The sequence below is a fragment of the Podarcis vaucheri genome (assembly GCF_965113315.1).
Source record: "Podarcis vaucheri genome assembly, chromosome: 16".
Lineage (NCBI taxonomy): Eukaryota > Metazoa > Chordata > Lepidosauria > Squamata > Lacertidae > Podarcis > Podarcis vaucheri.
Window position 1 is genome coordinate 8,970,925 of NC_138754.1, and position 20,224 is coordinate 8,991,148.

A 20,224-nucleotide genomic window follows, 5' to 3' on the forward strand; every position below is an offset into this window, starting at 1 on the left:
GCCTGGTTCCTGCCTTGGCCCTGTCGGACTGACTCCTAGCGGAACCTTTGGATTCTGGACTGGTCCCGGACCACGTTTCACGGGTTACCCCCAGACCCAGCACACTCTTCCTCCACAGTTCGAGGCAGCGATACTTCTGAATACCAGTTGCTGGAAACCAGTTGCTGGGTTCGAATCCTGCTTACAGGTTTCCCACTGGGGCGTTTGTCTAGCGAGAACAGGGATGCTGGACAAGGAGGGGGGCGGCTACTGGCTTGATCCATTTGGCTCTCTCTCCCTACGCTATTGCAAGGGCATGTGCAAAACTCCAGCACAGCCTCACCGTGCCAGTAGCACTGGCATATGGGTCAAGCACGCCTTTTGCTCCTGACAACAGGGGTCATAATTCCAACTCTGGGGAGAGGCTGGTGCCGGAGGGATCCATGCCCTTTTTTCTCGCCTGCACGCTGCCGTTCTCCCTTCTTACATAACTTCCCTGGGCATTTAAGCAACGAGTTCCGAGAATAATTAGTTATTATCACCGGTAGCCCGAGAGCAGCTCCCATGCAGCTACGCACACATCTGTATTTCTGATCTGCCTGCGGAAAGCTTTCTCTCCCGGCTGGCGATGATTTACACCCGCTTCTTAGCCAAAGCGCAAGCCTGTCTCCGTCTCCGCAGCCTCCTCCTCCGCCAGTGCCTCGCAGAGCTCCTTGGGGTCTTCATGCTGATCGTAAGTTGAAAATATTTGCTGGTTTTGGGGCAGGGAAAACAGTAGATGGCGAAGCACCTGCAGCTTAGGGATAGGACATCTGTCTTGCATGCAGAAGGCTCCAGATTCAGTCCAGTCAGAGCTGGGGAGAGGACCCCCACCCTGAATTAAGCCCTGGAGAGCCACTGCCAGTCAGTGTCAACAATGCTAAGCTACAATAATAAGTCTGAGCTATGGTTACCAGATTTTTTTCAAGGAATCTAGGGACACTTAAAAAAAAAATCATGCTTTATTATTTTAGGAAATGGGTTGAAACAATTTTTTTTAAAAAAAATTCCTTCTAGTAGCACCATAAAGGTAAAGGGACCCCTGACCGTTAGGTCTAGTCGTGACCGACTCTGGGGTTGTGGCGCTCATCTCGCTTTATAAGCCAAGGGAGCCGGCGTACAGCTTCCGGGTCATGTGGCCAGCAAGACTAAGCCGCTTCTGATGAACCAGAGCAGCGCACAGAAACGCCGTTTACCTTCCCGCCAGAGTGGTACCTATTTATCTACTTGCACTTTGACATGCTTTCAAACTGCTAGGTTGGCAGGAGCAGGGACCGAGCAATGGGAGCTCACCCCGTCGCGGGGATTCGAACCGCCGACCTTCTGATTGGCAAGTCCTAGGCCCATCTACAAACACACAAAAGAGGTTTGGGGGGGGGGAGAGATTGAGTAAAGGCACTCGCTGGTCTTGGGAAAACAAACATTAAAACACACACACAAAACTCTGTCTCTCTCTGTCTCGCAATGCAGAGCAGCTCTTTTCTACGCTTCTCTTCCTCTTCTTCACCACCTCAGCGCCTCGCTCGCCTCCCCCCAACTTGGGTGCACAGAGCCCACAGCAGAAGAGCGCTGCAGGCTCTGCGCGATTTCGGGGCGAGTGTTGATCAAGGAAGCAAGCCGGAAGGCAGCTCTCTCTGGCTCCCGCCTCGGTTTAAATAGCACCCCCCCCAGCCAGCGGATTGGCTGGCTGGGACTTTGACGTGGCCGGGACCTCCAGTGCTGCCTCACTGCCCTTGCACCCGCCATATTGCCTCACCAGAAGTCCCCAGGCATAAATCCGGGGACATTAATTAAAATCCGGGGACAGATTTTGTCCGGGGACAGATTTGTGAGGACATCTGGTAACCCTAGTCTGAGCTGGTAAGGTAAAGGGACCCCTGACCATGAGGTCCAGTCGTGACCGACTCTGGGGTTGCGGTGCTCATCTCGCTTTACTGGCCGAGGGAGCCAGCATACAGCTTCCGGGTCATGTGGCCAGCATGACTAAGCCGCTTCTGGTGAACCAGAGCTGCCGACGGATATGCCATTTACCTTCCCGCTGGAGCGGTACCTATTTATCTACTTGCACTTTGACGTGCTTTCGAACTGCTAGGTGGGCAGGAGCTGGTACACGATCCCTATGTTGCAGAGAAGGGCTGGCGTTTGCTTAGCGGTAGAGCACCTGCTTTTTCCAGATTCAAACCCTGAAAACTCCAGGCAGGGCTGAGAGACGCTCCCTGTCTGAAAACCCTGGAGAGCTGCTGCCTGCCAGTGTAGACAGTACTGAGCTAGATGGGCCCAATCGTCTCACTTGGAAGAAGGTGGCTTGCTATGTTCCTGTTTAAGTTTGACTTCTGTGTAGAGCTATGAGGGCTGGAACCATAGAACTGAAGAATTCGAAGGGACCTTGAGAGTTGTCTAGTCCAACGCCCTGCAATACAGGAATCTCAGTTAGGTCTTACATGACAGATGGCCATCCGACCTCTGTTTAAAAACCTCCAAGGACGGAGAGCCCACTGCCGCCTTTAAAGGAAGTCCGCTCCACGGCTGAACAGCTCTTACTGTCAGAAAGTTCCCTCCTGATGTTTGTGGCGATCACACACAGGGCCCCCGGACGTTTGACGGTCTGTTGACCCTGTGCCGCCACTGCGACTGCTTTTTCCGCCGCCACCACCCCTGTATCTCACGGGGACACACGGAGTCCAGTCAGTTGTTAACATAAACAAATAATCAAGTTTATTTTTAAATGGAGGAACAAGCTTATGGTTATGGTTAATTTTTCTTGGCAGTTTCTTATTCTTAGTTCCTAACAACTCCAAAATGATTATTCCAACTAACTACAGTGGTGCCTCGCAAGACGAAATTAATCCGTTCCACGAGCCTCTTCGTCTAGTGGTTTTTTCGTCTTGCGAAGCAACTTAGCGGATTAGCGCTATTAGCGGTTTAGCGGCTATTAAAGGCTTAGCGGCTATTAAAGGCTTAGCGGATTAGCAGCTAAAAGGCTATTAGCGGCTTAGAAAAAGGGGGGCGAAAGCGGAAAAAAATCGGAACACTTGCAAGACATTTTCGTCTTGCAAAGCGAGCCCATAGGGAAAATCGTCTTGCGAAGCAGCTCAAAAACGGAAAACCCTTTCGTCTAGCGGGTTTTCCGTCTTGCGAGGCATTCGTCTTGCGGGGCACCACTGTATCTGACTCCACCTAACAATTCCTCTCACTCTCTCACAATGCAACTCTACCAACCCACACCTAAATCTCCCTCTTCCTTCTTCAACACCCAAACCTCAACTCTCAACTCAACTCAACTCCCAAACCTCACAATTTCATTTCTTGTAACTTGAAGCCATTGGTTTAGGTCCAAAGAGGAGAAATCAGGCTTGCTCCATCTTCTATGTGACAGTCCTGCAGATATTGAAAGATGGCTATCATATCTCCTCTCAGTCTCTACCAGGCTAAACATACCCAATTCCCTCAACCGTTCCTCATAAGGCCCTTGATCATCATCATCTCTTCTGCAAACCTTCCAGCTTCTCAATCTCCTTCTCAAATTGTGGCTCCCAGAATTGGACTCAGGACTCCAGGTCTGACCAAGGCAGAATAGAGTGGGACTATTACCGTATTTTTCGCTCTATAACACGCAACAGACCATAACACGCACATAGTTTTTAGAGGAGGAAAACAAGAAAAAAAAATTCTAAACGAAATAGTGGATATATGATTTTTGTGGTTCATGCTGTGGCCACAGACATGTGATCTGATAGTGAGTTTGGAGTAGCCCAATGCAAAAATCCTGAGGATCCATGTGGATCCATGCTTTGTAACCACGGAGGAGGGAAGGAAGGGGAACCATGGATCCTCTGCTCACGACTGCAGCAGATCCCTCCCCGCCACCCGCAGGCATTCCCTCCATAACACGCACAGACATTTCCCCTTACTTTCTAGGAGGAAAAAAGTGAGTGTTATGGTGCAAAAAATACGGTACTTCCCTTGATCTGGACACTCAACTTCTGTTGATGCAGCCTAGAATAGCATTAGCTTTTTTTGCTGCTGCATCACACTGTTGACTCATGTTCAGCTCGTGGTCTACTAAAACCCCTGGATCCTTTTCACTTGTACCTGCCTGTGGACTGTCTCGCCAGAGTGGTGCATGCTCTAGTTATCTCCCGCTTGGACTACTGCAACGCGCTGTACGTGGGGCTACCTTTGAAGGTGCCCCAGAAACTGCATTTAATCCAGAATGCGGCAGCTAGACTGGTGACTCGGAGTGGCCGCCAAGACCACATAACATCGGTCTTGAAAGACCTACATTGGCTCCCAGTATATTTCTAAGCACAATTCAAAGTGTTGGTGCTGACCTTTAAAGCCCTAAACAGCCTTGGTCCAGTATACCTGAAGGAGCGTCTCCACCCCCATCATTCTGCCCGGACACTGAGGTCCAGCGCTGAGGGCCTTCTGGCGGTTCCCTCACTGCAAGAAGCAAAGTTACAGGGAACCAGGCAGAGGGCCTTCTCAGTAGTGGCACCCGCCCTGTGGAACACCCTCCCACCAGATGTGAAGGAAATAAGCAGCTATCTTATCTTTAAAAGACATCTGAAGGCAGCCCTGTTCAGGGAAGTTTTTAATATTTAATGCTTTATTGTTTATTGTTTTTAACACTTGAATGGGAACCGCCCAGAGTGGCTGGGGAAAGTCAGCCAGATGGGCGGGGTATAAATAATAAATTATTATTACTACTACTACTACTACTACTACTACTACTACTACTACTGGCAAGCCAGGTGTCCGCCATCTTATATTTGTACAGCTGGTTCTTCCTGCCTAAGTGCAGAATCTTAACATTTGTCCCCATTGAAATCCATTTTGTTAGGTTGAGCCCAGTTCTCCAATCTGTCAATGCCATATCGAAACCCGATTCTGTCTTCAGTGACATTGGCTACCCTTCCCAGTTTGGTACCATCTGCTTAGTTGATGAGCATCCCCTGAGTGCCTTCATCCAAGATGTTTATAAAGACATCAAAGGGCCCAGGACAGACCCGTGTGGCATGCCACCATTGTCACTTTTCCCAGGATGATGGGGAACCATTCGTGAGCCGTCTTTGGGTTCTGTCAGTCAACCAGCTACAAATCCATCTAATTGGTTATCTCGTCCAGTTCACATTTTACCAGCTTCTCTGCAAAAATATTATGGGGGACTTTGTCAAAAGCCTAACTGAAATCAAGGTACACTTATGTCCACAGAATTCCTATGATCCACGGAACCTGTAATTATCAATAACAGAAACGAGAATCATCTGCCATGACTTGTTTTTGAGAAACCCATGCTCCCGGCATCCTTTCCCGATTGCTCACCAGCCAATTATCTCTTTAATTATCCGTTCTGGGATCTTCCCTGGTATCGGTGTCTAGATGATTAGTCAGTGCCGCCATGTCAGCTCCCTATCGCATCTTCCCATCTTTCCTACCTGAAACCTGACCTCCTAGAGCTCAGGCGCATGTTGGCTTTTGCTGGGAGTGTAAATGATTTAAATACAGGAGTCCACCATGACAACACACACACACAACCAGCTCCCAAAACAGAATCCAAAACTGCAGCCCCGCGGATTCTTTGACTTCCTCCCTGCTAATCCATCACCAAATAAAAAGAAAACTTGAAGACCTTGTTATCACCCAGGAAACAATAGGAGTTCATCCGTTTAATTAAGTATTAATTAGGAAGATTAAGGTGTGTTTTTTATGTATGTAAATTTGCTTTTTCTTCTTTATTTTTTTCCCTGTATTTTCTTCTTTTCTTGTTTCTTAATGTTTTTTCTTTAATTTTCTTTTTGTAGTATGAGGTTGTAAATTCTATGTATGTGTGTGTAATTTAAATTAATAAAAATTATAAAAAGGAGTTCATCGGTTGCCCTAGGTGATATTAATGCTCTTGCTGCCGCACGCCACTGCAGGTTGGCTGTTTGCAACATCTGGATCTGAGTTTTGTCTCTGAAGACATGCTTTTAGGAATGGGGTTCCTGTCTGGCTACCTGTCACGCTTTGATGTCTTGCTGTTAATGCTGGACCTGCCTTCATGGGCAATGGGTGCTTAATTGCATTGCACCTGACCCTGGAGTGGGCGAGCCAGAGGGGCAAAGTTCAGGGTCCAAAAGGCTTGTTTTCCACCTCTTCTGGAATGCAAAAAATAGTTCTAGAGTTCAGGTTCCCTTGCTTGGAAGGTGCTTCAGGGAGATAACCTGGGCTCTCCTCTCCTCATTTGAAGTAGTAGTAGTAGTAGTAGTAGTAGTAGTAGTAGTATAAATAGGTTCATCACTAAGCCTCTTCACCCCATGCTCTTTACTCAGAAGTAAGCCCCCCCCCTGATTTTGCTGGTGTGTAACAATGCGGGTGGCGCTGTGGTCTAAACCACTGAGCCTAGAACTTGCCAATCAGAACGTCGGCGGTTCGAATCCCCACGACGGTGGTGAGCTCCCGTTGCTCTGTCCCAGCTCCTGCCAACCTAGCAGTTCAAAAGCATGTCAAAGTGCAAGTAGATAAATAGGTACCACTCTGGCGGGAAGGTAAACGGTGTTTCCGTGCGCTGCTCTGGTTTGCCAGAAGCAGCTTAGTCATGCTGGCCACATGACCCAGAAGCTGTACGCCGGCTCCCTCGGCCAATAAGGTGAGATGAGCGCCACAATCCCAGAGTCGATCGCAGCTGGACTTAACAGTCAGGGGTTCCTTCACCTTTACGTTTAACTTCCTTGCCAGCGACTGCACTCCTCAGATTCATTTTTTTGCACTGCTTCTCCTAATAGGTGCATTTTGAAAGCTTTAATTTTGGAGCGGTGGTTTGTCTGGGGTTTTGAAAGATACCAGTTCCCACACCATTTCAGAGCGTTCCGATTGGATCAATTCGACTTCAGATACAAAATCCTGCCCCATCCCTGCCCCACGACCGATGTTCCGATGGGTTGGTGGTGATGCTTGGAGGATGGGTGGCAGTCATTGGATTGAGGTTGAATCCTGAAAAGACAGAAGTATGATTTCTGGGAGACAGGGAGCAGGCAGGTGGGGGCAAGGGACTCCCTAGTCCTGATTAAACAATGATTTGACGTTTGGAAGACATCAGAAGGCGGCGCTGTTCAGAGAAGATTTTAATGGTTGATGTTTTAGTGTGCTTTGTTGGGAGCAGCCCAGAGTGGCGTGGCCGACCCGGTCAGATGGGTGGCATATAAATATTAAAATTATTATCATTTATTACAGGCTCCGTAGGGTGCAACTTCCAACGCTCCTCTTTCTAGGTACATTTTTATCACTTTGCCAGCTGGCAACCTAAATCCAGGACCCCATAGTCCAGTGGTGGTGAACCTATGGCACGCTTGCCAGAAAGGGCACTCAGAGCCCTCTCTGTGGTCACGTGCGCTGTTGCCCCAGCAGAGTCCAGTTCTGGGCACCACAGTTCAAGAAGGACACTGACAAACTGGAACGTGTCCAGAGGAGGGCAACCAAAATGGTCAAAGGCCTGGAAACGATGCCTTATGAGGAACGGCTAAGGGAGCTGGGCATGTTTAGCCTGGAGAAGAGGAGGTTAAGGGGTGATATGATAGCCATGTTCAAATATATAAAAGGATGTCACATAGAGGAGGGAGAAAGGTTGTTTTCTGCTGCTCCAGAGAAGCGGACACGGAGCAATGGATCCAAACTACAAGAAAGAAGATTCCACCTAAACATTAGGAAGAACTTCCTGACAGTAAGAGCTGTTCGACAGTGGAATTTGCTGCCAAGGAGTGTGGTGGAGTCTCCTCCTTTGGAGGTCTTTAAGCAGAGGCTTGACAACCATATGTCAGGAGTGCTCTGATGGTGTTTCCTGCTTGGCAGGGGGTTGGACTCGATGGCCCTTGTGGTCTCTTCCAACTCTATGATTCTATGAGAGCCATAGCTTCCGTGCCGGGGGTGGCACTAGGGCCTGGTGAGTGAATGAGAGGCTGAGCAGACTTTTGATGCGCCAGGGCCTCCTGCCAGTCTGTTTTTCCTACTCGGGAGTAAGCCGCCTTGAGTTCAGCATGGCTTAACTCCCAGGTCAGTAAGCAACCTAAGAAGGGGTTTACATGTTCGCTGGGCTTTCTTGCAGAAGCCAACAAGAGAAATTCATTCCGTGCAATCAAACAGCAGCCAAAGAAATGGCAAAATAATAATAAGAATAATGCCCTCCCCATCTGGATAGGTTTATTTATTTATTCATATTTGTATGTGCACACGCAGACAATCATTATTATCTCATATTAAAAATTGAAAGAGGGAGGCTCTTAGTACACCCTCCAGTGTACACTAGTGGCCAAAATTGTGAAACCTTCTGGGAAAAATGTACAGTGGTGCCCCGCAAGACGAATGCCTCGCAAGACGGAAAACTCGCTAGAAGAAAGAGTTTTCCGTTTTGGAGGTGCTTCGCAAAACGAATTTCCTATGGGCTTGCTTCGCAAGACGACAATGTCTTGCGAGTTCCTGCTGGTTTTTCCCCCTCCCCCCTTTTTCTAAGCCGCTAAGCCGCTTATCAGCTGATCCGATCAACAGATAAGCCGCTAAAAGCCGCTAATAGCGCTAATCCTCTAATCCGTCAATGGGTTTGCTTCGCAAGACAAAAAAACCGCTAGACGAAGAGAATCACAGAATGGATTCTTTTCGTCTTGCGAGGCACCACTGTACAGTCATACCTCATGTTATGTCCACTTCATGTTATGTTCTTTCAGGTCATGTCCTGCGGCGACCCGGAAGTACTGGAAAGGGTTACTTCCGGGTTTCACCGCTCATGCATGCGCAGATGCTCAAAATGACGTCACGCGCATGTGCAGAAGCGGCGAATCGCAACCAGCACATACGCAGACGTGCTGCTGCGGGTTGTGCTCTTTTCATGTTGCGAACGGGCCTCCGGAACGGATCCCATTCACAACCAGAGGTACCACTGTATTTCCGAGGTTTGATGGCTCATTAACACCACTTAGTTTTGGAGTAATACTTGTGCTTTTTCCCCCCTGTGGGGACACAGGGGGACGCATATCCCTAAACATTTTGCAAATTTAACGGGACAAGAAATTCACTGTCGTTATTTCCCCCGATTTGAACTGTATTTATTTTTCCCTGGTGGTGATTTTCTTGAGCCAAAACGAGAGTACCCCTAAACATTTTTTTAAGAAAGAAAGCACTGAGTTATGCCATAAAATTATATACTGATGGAAAGATAATTTATTGAAGACCGTAATGCAATAGCTTTTATGAAGGATTTTTTATTACAACAGCAGTCATGAAGAAGAAACGTGAAACACATGGGGGGGGAATGAGATATACAGATTAAATTGCCATGTTGGCACTTGTCAATAAATAAGTGGGTTTGGGGCTGCAATTTGGGCACCCGATCTCTGAAGGTTTCGCCATCGCTGCCATAGCCCATCGCTTCCACCCCATGACCATCAAAAAAAGGAAGATGATTGGCGCCAGGGTAAACAAGGTTCCCATCACCACCTGGGAGGGACAACGTGGGCATGATACAGGAATGTTGACCCAGGGCAAAGATTCTCCCAAAGGTCTTTTCCCTCATTCTTTTCTCTCTCTCTCTTTCCCAGGTGATTACTCTGAGCGCATCTGCGCAGGCCACCACCAGCGAAGGGACGAAGGGTGGCTATTTTAGCTCAGCCCTAGCAGGTGGAATTGCTGTGATGGTAGCCATCCACGTTTCGGGAGGAGTTTCCGGTGAGAAAGGGGAGGTTCTCTCGTGCACGAGCCCCGGGGATGGGGCAGGCACTTGGTCCAGGCATCGCTCAAAATTTCGGGGCAATTGTGGGGGAGAGCTGCAGTGTTTATCTCCTTATAAAAAGGTAAAGGGACCCCTGACCATTAGGTCCAGTCGTGGCCGACTCTGGGGTTGCGGCGCTCATCTCGCTTTATTAGCCGAGGGAGCCGGCGTACAGCTTCCTGGTCATGTGGCCAGCATGACTAAGCTACTTCTGGCGAACCAGAGCAGTGCACAGAAATGCCGTTTACCTTCCCACCGGAGCAGTACCTATTTATCTACTTGCACTTTGACGTGCTTTGGAACTGCTATGTTGGCAGGAGCAGGGACCGAGCAATGGCAGCAAGCCCTAGGCTCTGTGCTTTAGACCACAGTGCCACCTGCGTCCCTCTCACCTCCAGTAAAGTTAGAGGTAAAGGTAAAGGGACCCCTGACCATTAGGTCCAGTCGTTGCCGACTCTGGGGTTGCGGCGCTCATCTCGCTTTACTGGCCGAGGGAGCCAGCGTACAGCTTCCAGTTCATGTGGCCGGTCCTGCTTCCCCGGTCCTTCCTCTGAAAAGACCCCACTTTCCAGACCTGGGGAAGCCACGTGGAGGTGCTTGCCAAAGATTTATTCTCCGGGGATTGCTTTCTGTCGACTGCCAGCTCCTTCTCGCCTCTGGTCCCTGTTATCTCTGCCAACCTTAGCTCCCGGAGCTATGACTCAGCCACCTTATGACCAGCTACCGGTAGTTATTATTAACCCCGATAGCTCAATGGAGCCTCCATGGCCAGTGGCCTTGTACCTGCTGAGGCTCTGGTGCAGGGAACAAACATTTGGGTTTCAAAGGGCTGTTTCCATCAAGTCCTGGTAGGGAGTTTTACCAAGAGGCATTTGGTGGCCGGAGGCTGTGTCCATTAGGGGACACTCCTTTGCCAGCCTCAGTCTGGAGCCCCTTTCCTACTTGCAATCGGTCCAGGGAGTGCCCCTGCCTGCCAGCTCCCTCCTCTTGCTCTTTCTTAGTCTCAGTTTTGCCCCTTGTAGAACTCAGAAGGGAAGAGGAGGAGGAGGAGGATGGGGCAAATCTAGAATTAGCTGGCCCTGCCTGTCATTGGCTCTGGCGCCACCTGCTGTTAGGCTCCCTGCCTTCCACCCTACCAGTCTCCAATGGGCACTAGTTTTTGACATGCTTTGTTCTTTCTGCCTGGGGCTGATTTGCACCACTACTCAGAAGAAGAGGTGAGTGTAGTATTATCTATACCATGGGTAGGCAAAGTAAGGGCTGGGGGCCGGATCGGGCCCAATCGCCTTCTAAATCCAGACCACAGACAGTACGGGAATCAGCATGTTTTTACATGAATAGAATGTGTCCTTTTATTTAAAATGCATCTCTGGGTTATTTGTGGGGCATAGGAATTCGTTCATCCCCCCCCACCCAAAATATAGTCCAGCCCCCACCTCACAAGGTCTAAGGAACAGTGGACCTGTATAGGCCTGAAACAATGGGTGAACTCTCACTAGCGGAGAGGCGCCTACCCCTCACAGAGCTACAATTCACAGCGCCCTGAACGAACTGTGGTTCCCAGGATTCTTTAGGGGGAATAAAAAGGTAGAAGGTAAAGGGACCCCTGATCATTAGGTCCAGTCGTGAGTGACTCTGGGGTTGCGGCGCTCATCTCGCTTTATTGGCCGAGGGAGCCAGCGTACAGCAGGTCATGTGGCCAGCATGACCAAGCTGCTTCTGGCAAACCAGAGCAGCGCTCGGAAACGCCGTTTACCTTCCCGCCGGAGCGGTACCTATTTATTTACTTGCACTGGTGTGCTTTCGAACTGCTAGGTTGGCAGGAGCAGGGACCGAGCAACAGGAGCTCACCCCGTCACAGGGATTCAAACCACCAACCTTCTGATCAGCAAGTCCTAGGCTCTGTGGTTTAACCCACAGCGCCACCCACATCCCTTTAGGGGGAATAATTTGCTTTAAATATACAGTATGGTGTGTATGTGCAGCCTAAGTTCGTAGTCCTCATTGCTGCAAAGGGCATGTGCAAGACCTAGTGCAATTTCAAAAGCGAGAGAACATACGGAACAGGATTTCAAACACGGGGGTTGGTAGAGCATGAGACTTGACCTCAGGGTTGTGCGTTTGAGTCCCACATTGGGCTAAAAATATTCTTGCATCGCAGGGGAGGTGGACTAGATGTCCCTCTATGACTATGATTCTACAATTCTACGATTCTCTTTCTTACAGGAGGACACTTAAATCCAGCCTTTACGCTCACCATGTGTCTGCTTGGCCAATGCCCCTGGTGGAAACTGCCCATCTTCTCTGTCGTTCAGACTATGGGAGCCTTTTTGGGCGCAGGCACCGTCTACATGCTTTATTATGGTAACGTTATCTCCCAGAGTTTTCACAATGGGGAAAATAAAAGGCGCATTTCAAGCTCGGCTTATGACACATTCCCCTGCCTCGCCGTGTCTGTATTCATTGACTCTGCCCAGCTCATCTTCTGCTGATGTAAAAGCCAATCTTTGGGTTAAAGATATACCAGATATACTAGAAAAGCCATAATCGCGCTGCGAAGTTTGCTATTGACGCCCAAAAGCATTCCTTGGCAGCCGTAGGGTATGAAATGGCAAGCGGTGAGGCTCACTGCATATTTATTCATTTACTTAAAACGCTTCTGCCGTAGGAACATGGGTAGGCAAACTAAGGCCCGGGGGCCGGATCCAGCCCAACCGCCTTCTAAATCCAGCCTGCAGGCAGTCTGGGAATCAGTGTGTTTTTGCATGAGTAGAACATGTCCTTTTATTTCAAATGCATCTCTGGGTTATTTGTGGGGCATAGGAATTCGTTCATATTTCCCCCCCAAATCTACGTAGTCCAGCCCTCCACAAGGTCTGAGGGACAGTGGACCGGCCGCCTGCTGAAAATGTTTGCTGACCCCTGCGTAAGAACGATGACATGTAGGGAGAAAAAATTCCTGCCTGCAGGCTTTCAATCTAAAGAGACACAGCACAAAAGGAAAAAGCGTTGAGAAGGGGAGAGGATGAACAAAAATGCAGTGGAATCAGATGCCGAAGTTACATGATAGTCCTTATAATGACCAGTTGGGAATGTAAACTGGTCAGGAATCACATGAAGGTGGATTCTCAGCTGAACTGACGGAGCAGGGCTGCTGCTCTCCTTTCCCCCTTCGGCTTCTCTTCCTATAAAGCTAAGCCTCATGGCCACTGGCTTTTCTCTCCGCAGACGCCATCCACAGCTATAGCAACGGGACCCTTGCAGTCACCGGACCCCGTGAAACCGCCTCCATCTTTGCCACCTACCCAGCTCCCTACCTGTCGCTTGGCAACGGCTTCTTCGACCAGGTAGGACCAGCCGTCCCTAGAACTCCCAGCGCTGCCCAGAGACGGAAGCATCCTTCGCTCAGGGCGATGCATCCCATATGTCCAATTGCTCTGCCGCTGCTCCATTCATTTGCTGTGGCTCAGTGGTTAGAGCACCAGACTTGCATGCAGAAGGTCCCAGGTTCAATCCCGGCACCTCCAAGTGCGAGTAATAATAATAATAATAATAATAATAATAATAATAATAATACAGTGGTACCTCGGGTTACACGCGCTTCAGGTTACAGACACTTCAGGTTACAGACACTCCACTAACCCAGAAATAGTACCTTAGGTTAAGAACTTTGCTTCAGGATGAGAACAGAAATCGCGTGGCAGCAGTGGGAGGCCCCATTAGCTAAAGTGGTACCTCAGGTTAAGAACAGTTTCTTCTTAAGAACGGACTTCTGGAACAAATTAAGGTCTTAACCTGAGGTACCACTGTAATAATAATAATAATAATAATAATAATAATAATAATAATAATAATAATTTATACCCCGCCCATCTGGCTGGGTTTCCCCAGCCACTCTGGGCAGCTTCCAGAAAAATATTAAAATACAATAATTCTTCAAATATTAAAAGCTTCCCTAAACAGGACTGCCTTCAGATGTCTTCTAAAAGTCAGATAGTTGTTTATTTCTTTGGCATCTGGTGGGAGGGCATTCCACAGGGCGGGCGCCACTGCCAAGAAGGCCCTTCTCAGATTGGTGCTGAGTCTCCAGGGCCTAGATAAACGAATAGGCTGGTCTCTGGTGGTTTCCGATGCCCCTGTGCTTTGGTTGATGTCCTGTCCTCCCTCCACCCTCTTCCCCTCATCAGGTCCTGGGCACTGGGGTGCTGATATTGAGCATCCTGGCCATTATCGATTCCCGCAACAGGCGCGTCCCACATGGACTGGAGCCCATCGCGGTGGGCTTGCTGGTCACTGCTCTCGGCTTGGCAATGGGAGCCAACTGTATGTGCGCCATTAACCCAGCCCGGGATCTGGGCCCACGACTCTTCACCTACCTGGCTGGATGGGGGCCTCAGGTGTTCAGGTGGGTGCACGAGGGGCGAGTAGGCGGTGTATGTGCGTGTCAGGGACTGGGGAAAGGAGGAATGGTGGAGACCTCCTCCCCAGCCTGACCTTTCCAGAGAAGAAGGCGACGGTTCAGAATTACTACAGGGGGTTGAGGAAGGTCACAGCTCAGAGGCAGATGAGGGGGGAAAGCTGGGAAATTATGGGAGAGGAGGAAGAAGAAGAAGCAACAGAGGGGCGACGGCTGACGGACACAGTGTCTTTAGAAAGCATTCTAGACCCACTGTCACGGTCTGGTTCACGGGCGATCGAAGTCCCAGCAGGGGACTTCAGGACCGGGGGCAAGATGGCAGGGTGGGAGCAGGAATGGGGGTCCAGAAGCCAGGAGTCGGGAAGCCAAGAGTCCGAGGGTCAGAGAGCCAGGAGTCAAGAAGCCAAGGGTCCGAGGGTCAGGAAGCAAGGAGTCACGAAGTCAGGGGTCCGAGGAGCAAGGAGTCAAGGAGCCAAACGCAGCAAGGCAGTAAACGTGGCAAAGAGCCAAAGGGAAAATGCTGACCTTATGTCCCTTCCCGGCTCTTGCCACCAGGTGCTGTGAGTTACCAATTGACCTCACCTGTGCGGCCGCGCCTTGCCTCTCCAGAACAAACTTAGGAAGGCCCCAGTCCTGCAAAGTCCTATTGGTCACAGGGCCTGGCTCCTGCACACACACCTAACACTAACCTTCTCCTAGAACCTGGTGAGCCTTGAAAGTAGGAGAGCAAAGAACTCCAAGGCAGAGGGCACCTTTCAGCACCTGTAGTGGTGATGCATGATGGGAGAGAGGGAGGGGGTGGAGACTCACTCGGGGCAATACCATTATTCCAAGAGGCTGCCTTTCCAAGCCCCTCTCTGTGAATATTGAATAAGAAGCAGTTGGTAGGGACTTTTCCCTGTCCTGATCCTCAGCCACCTGACAACATACAAGGTCTCTTTGTGCTGATGAGCAGGGCAGGTAAAGGTAATGGGACCCTTGACTGTTAAGTCCAGTTGTGACTGACCTTGGGGTTGCAGCGCTCATCTCGCTTTACTGGCCGAGGGAGCCGGCGTACAGCTTCTGGGTCATGTGGCCAGCATGACTAAGCCACTTCTGGCCAACCAGAGCAGCGCATGGAAACGCTGTTTACCTTCCCACAGGAGAGGTACCTATTTATCTACTTGCACTTTGACGTGCTTTCGAACTGCTAGGTGGGCAGGAGCTGGGACCGAGCAACGGGAGCTCACCCTGTCACGGGGATTCGAACCGCCGACCTTCTGATCGGCAAGTCCTAGGCTCTGTGGTTTAACCCACAGCGCCACCTGCGTCCCTGAGCAGGGTAGAGCAATGGTCGATTTGGAGGGTCCACAGCCATGCCCCCTGTAGGGAGGTTTCCATAGAAAGCCACTGCTGGGATAGCTCAGTCGGTAGAGCATTAGGCTCTGAATCTTAGGGTTGTGGGTTCGAGACCCACCTTGGGGGGAAAAATAAAAAAATTACCGGTAACCCTGCATTGCAGGGGATTGGACTGACGTGCAGGGTCCCTTCCAACTCTGCGATGCTATGATTCTGTGACACACTCACCTCCTTTCCAAATTGTCTCCACACGGCTCCATCTCTGCCACCAGTCACCACTCTGCTTTATCTTTCCAGTGCTGGAAACTACTGGTGCTGGGTTCCGGTCGTGGCTCCGATGGTGGGGGCCACCATTGGGACGGCTCTGTATGAGCTCGGGGTGGAGTTTCACCACCTGCCGTCCCAGGACGAGGAAGAGACCTTGACCACCAAGAAGCATCACCTAGGGACGGAAAAGGATACGGAGATCTCAATTTATGCAGTGAATAAATACGCAGAGGATTGGACAGGCGGGAGCACAGGCAACCCCCCAGACGGGGGACATAACAAATTGGAAACTTCAAGTTCCTTTTAAAATGGAACAGGCGCCGGAAGAGGCGAGAGACTTAATCCTTTCGTTTTTATATATTGGATGGAGTTGTTGCTGTTGGTTTTATGACTGATGTAGGTCTCTGGGCGTGTGAATTCCACACAAAAGAGCGATGTTTTGGAATGACAAAGGACCGCTTTCCCCCATAGATTAAGGTTACCAGACATCCCCGTTTCCTGGGGACAGTCACCGGATTTACAAATCAGTCCCCATACAAAATCCATTGAATCCGCGGATTCATTGAAAAAAAATATCTGGTAACCTTACCATAGATGAACTTTATCGCTTGCTAAAATCATCACCTGAGGTCGTGCACAGAATGACTCCCACCTTTGGGGATTATACAATGGCAGCAACCAGAGACGGGGCCTTTTTTGTGGTGGCACCACTGTGGAACGACCACTCTTGAAGTATTTGCTCAGTGCCGACTCTTTTTATTGTATTGGGGGAGGAAGGCTCTATCCTGCAGGGCAGGGGCTGTCGTGGTTTCACCCTAAAGAATTCTGGGAACTGTAGTTCTATTCCCTTCCCAGAGCAACATTTGACAGAGTGGTTCAGCAATTCATCCATCTTTGCAGTGAACTCTGGGAATTGTAGCTCCGACAGGGGAGTCTCCGAACAACACTCAGCAACCAGAGCAAACTACAGCTCCCAGAATTATTTGGAGGGACGCCATGACTGTTTTAAGTGGTATCATAGCGCTTTAAATGTGTTTTGTGAATATGGCCTTAATACACAGCGTTACGGTTGCGGAACACGACAGGAAGGAGGATGGGGATGAAACTAGAATGAGTTGACTTAGCCACTCATTGCCTCTGGCGCCACCTGCTGTCAGGCTCCCTACCTTCCGCCCCACTAGCCCCAATGAGCACCAGCCACCATTGGCTGGGGAAGGCTGCCAATCACCATAGACCAAGAGGAAGTTGCTGCCTTCCTCCTATTCCCATCAGCCGTAGCCAATAGGGCCAATGGTCAGGGATGATGGGAGTTGTAGTCCAGTAGCTACGCAGGTTCCCCCCATTCCTGAGGCTAGACAATAGTGAGTTACATGGAGCAATGTTTTGCCTTGGCACAATGCAACTTACTTGACCTAATGCTGCTATGATGACTTGTGTTCTGTGTGTGTGTGTGTGTTCTGTTAATTTTATTCGATGTTTTCTTGCTGCTGTTCTGATGGATGAATTGTTTAAATGCTTTTTATCGATCGCTGTATTGTAACGAGATGAAAGGATGAAATAAAATGAAAGATGGTTTCTAAAATACGTAGGGTGCTGGGAAAAAGCCCTCTAACACAGAGGTAGGAAACTTGGCCCCACCCTGTACATCGTCGAACTCCAGCTCCTACCTTCCCTGACCACTGGATCCCCAGCCCTGCTTTTTACCTCTGTGGGTACATTTAATATGTGATTCCTGATTGGTTGGGACGGGATTGTTCTAGGACATCAGAAGAATCTGTTCCTGAGCTCCAACTTCCATCATCCCTGACCATTGGGCCACACTGCCTGGGGCTGATAGGAGTTGGAGTCCAACAGCTCCTGGACGGCCACAAGTTTCCCATCTCTGCTGTGACACAAAAGGCGTCTTAATTCTCTCCACCCCCGTCAGGTTTTGGCTCTCTCAGGCGCCGCACTCTGTATATGCTCAGAGGTGCTCTGTGGTTGTTAAACTGCATCTTTTAGAACCACATCCCAAAAGGGATTCCAAGGCTTAATCTGGGTGCAGGATGGAGACCAGGCTACACCTTGGAGTGTGTCAGGTGGCAGAGACCGAGAGCCTTGCCATGGGAGGGTGAAGAACAGTACCAACCTTTCTTCCAGAGCTGAATGGGTGCGTTCCACAGCTAGGTCGAAAAACTAAACTACCGCAGCGCCGGGCAGTACCTTGAAAACCTGCCATTCTACTTAACGACATAAGACATCAGGGGTTCCCTACCAAAGTCACACCCTTGCGAGGCTGCCGGTTGAGGAACAACAAAGAGCAGCTCCACCCTATGAGGTAGACTTAGACTGACAGACAGTGGCTGACCCGAGGTCACTCAGGGTGCTTCATGGCTGAGTGGGAGGATTCGAACCCTGGCCTCTCCCAGCTCTGAATCCACTGGGCCACATTTGCTGTCATTTGTGTGTATTTGCGTGTAATGAAGCCCAATGAAGTATCTTCCTATACATATAGGAATGTAAGGCTGTCGTCGCACAGAGTCACAACCCCAGATTTGCAAGAAGTCAGGGAGGGCAGGGTGAAGAGAAAGAGGAGGCAGCAGAGGGATGGATGAAGCCGGGGTGGAAAGGCACAGAGGGGCTGGGAGGACACTGGAGTATGGTTACCAGATGTCCCCATTTCCCGGGGACAGTCCCCGGATTTATAAATCTGTCCCTGGACAAAATCCGTCCCTGGAATGTCCCTGGATTTCATTTAATGTGGAAGCCGCCCAGAGTGGCTGGGGAAACCCAGACAGATGGGCGGGGTACAAATAATAAATTATTATTATTATTATTATTATTATTATTATTATTATTATTATTATTATTATTATCATCCCCGGATTTATATTTTTAGTGTTGTAGATTTATTAGTAGGGAATGAAAATTGCGTGATTGGTTCAATGGCACAAGACATCATATGGGGACTTCTGGCGAGGCAAAATGGCGGGCACTACGGCAGCGGGCAGCTCCTGAAGCCAGCCAGCGCCAACTGCGCTACCAGGCTGCTGAGACTGCCGCTGCCACCACCACTGCCAAGAGGGAACCGGGGATGCCCGGCGCGCCAACTGGGGGAACCATTGACAGCCCCTTCCCGGTGACCCAAATCGAGCCGGGAGCGAGAGTGCCTGGCCACCCGGCCAACTGCCCAGTGGTGCTCCAGGGCTAGGAAAACCCCGGAGCCAACGCAGGGAGAAGGAGGAGAGAAGGAAGAGAGAGAAAGAGGAAGGAGAAAAAAGAGGGGAGCCCCGACTTCGCTGCACCGCTGCCACCACTTAGGAAAGGTAGGGGAGCACCGGGAGAGCAAGGACACATGGCTGAGCCCAGGCCTGACCTGAGCCTACTCCACGGCGGCTAGCGCTCCAAGAGAGCAGGATGGGGCCCAGAGGAAGGTTGTGCGACAGAGGTGTGGTAGGAATTTTGAGGTCTTAGATACAGTGGTGCCCCGCAAGACGAATGCCTCGCAAGACGGAAAACTCGCTAGACGAAAGAGTTTTCCGTTTTGGAGGTGCTTCGCAAAACGAATTTCCTATGGACTTGCTTCGCAAGACGACAATGTCTTGCGAGTTCCTGCTGTGTTCCCCCCTTTTTCTAAGCCACTAAGCCGCTTATCAGCTGATCCGATCAGCAGATAAGCTGCTAAAAGCCACTAATAGCGCTAATCCGCTAATCCGTCAATGGGCTTGCTTCGCAAGACGAAAAAACCGCTAGACGAAGAGAATCACAGAACAAATTCTTTTCGTCTTGCGAGGCACCACTGTATATGGTAATGTTCATAAGCGTACCAACCAAGCACATACATAGATCAGCACAGGAAGACCGGCCTGGAACCATTTTGATTCCTAAACTGAGCAAATGTCTGCAAGCTCAAAGTGGGAAACCTCCCATTGTCTCTTACCTCACAAATCCTGTCTTAAGGGCACATTTAAGATATGAACAGGGTGTGAGCCTGTGACCTGCCCCAGGAATTAAGTATTTATCATTACAAAAGACTGGCCAGGCTCCCCAGGCAATCCAATCAAGTCCAGTGGTGCCCCGCAAGACGAATGCCTCGCAAGACGAAAAACTCGCTAGACGAAAGAGTTTTCCGTTTTTTGAGTCGTTCCGCAAGACGAGTTTCCCTATGGGCTTGCTTCGCAAGACGTTTCGTCTTGCGAGTTCTTGCGAGTTTGTTTCCTTTTTCTTAAAGCCGCTAAGCCGCTAATAGCCGCTAAACCGCTAATAGCCGCTAAGCCGCTAATAGCCGTGCTTCGCAAGACGAAAAAACCGCAAGACGAAGAGACTCGCAGAATGGATTAATTTCGTCTTGCAAGGCACCACTGTAAACTGCCAGACAGGAGATAAACAACATTCAAATTTCTGTTTTAGACCGCCTTTTCTGTGATGTAGGTATGATGTTTCTGGGGGTGGTCTTAATCTACAGG

At 49.8% G+C, this 20,224-nt stretch overlaps 1 protein-coding gene across 2 annotated transcripts; it reads left to right on the forward strand.

Moving 5' to 3' along the window:
- Positions 1–383: 383 nt before the first annotated feature.
- AQP10 (aquaporin 10) lies at positions 384–17,361 on the forward strand. 2 transcript variants are annotated; one of them, XM_082202457.1, is made up of 6 exons: positions 384–712; positions 9,588–9,714; positions 11,984–12,121; positions 12,986–13,104; positions 13,945–14,162; positions 15,810–17,361. In XM_082202457.1, the coding sequence occupies exons 1-6, from the start codon at positions 608–610 to the stop codon at positions 16,084–16,086; spliced, it is 984 nt and encodes a 327-aa protein (XP_082058583.1). In that variant the 5' UTR covers positions 384–607; the 3' UTR covers positions 16,087–17,361. The 2 variants fall into 2 exon arrangements, with proteins under 2 accessions (XP_082058583.1, XP_082058582.1); XM_082202456.1 differs by lacking the exon at positions 384–712 and adding an exon at positions 8,707–8,923.
- The last annotated feature ends 2,863 nt before the right edge of the window (positions 17,362–20,224 follow it).

Bases quoted from the DNA above. Each gene is read 5' to 3' on its own strand.
- AQP10 (XM_082202456.1), top strand. From the start codon at position 8,777: ATGCATGCGCAGATGCTCAAAATGACGTCACGCGCATGTGCAGAAGCG. The intron at 8,924-9,587 runs GTACCACTGTAT...TCTCTTTCCCAG, and splicing joins GATCCCATTCACAACCAGAG to GTGATTACTCTGAGCGCATC. The intron at 9,715-11,983 runs GTGAGAAAGGGG...TCTTTCTTACAG, and splicing joins CGTTTCGGGAGGAGTTTCCG to GAGGACACTTAAATCCAGCC.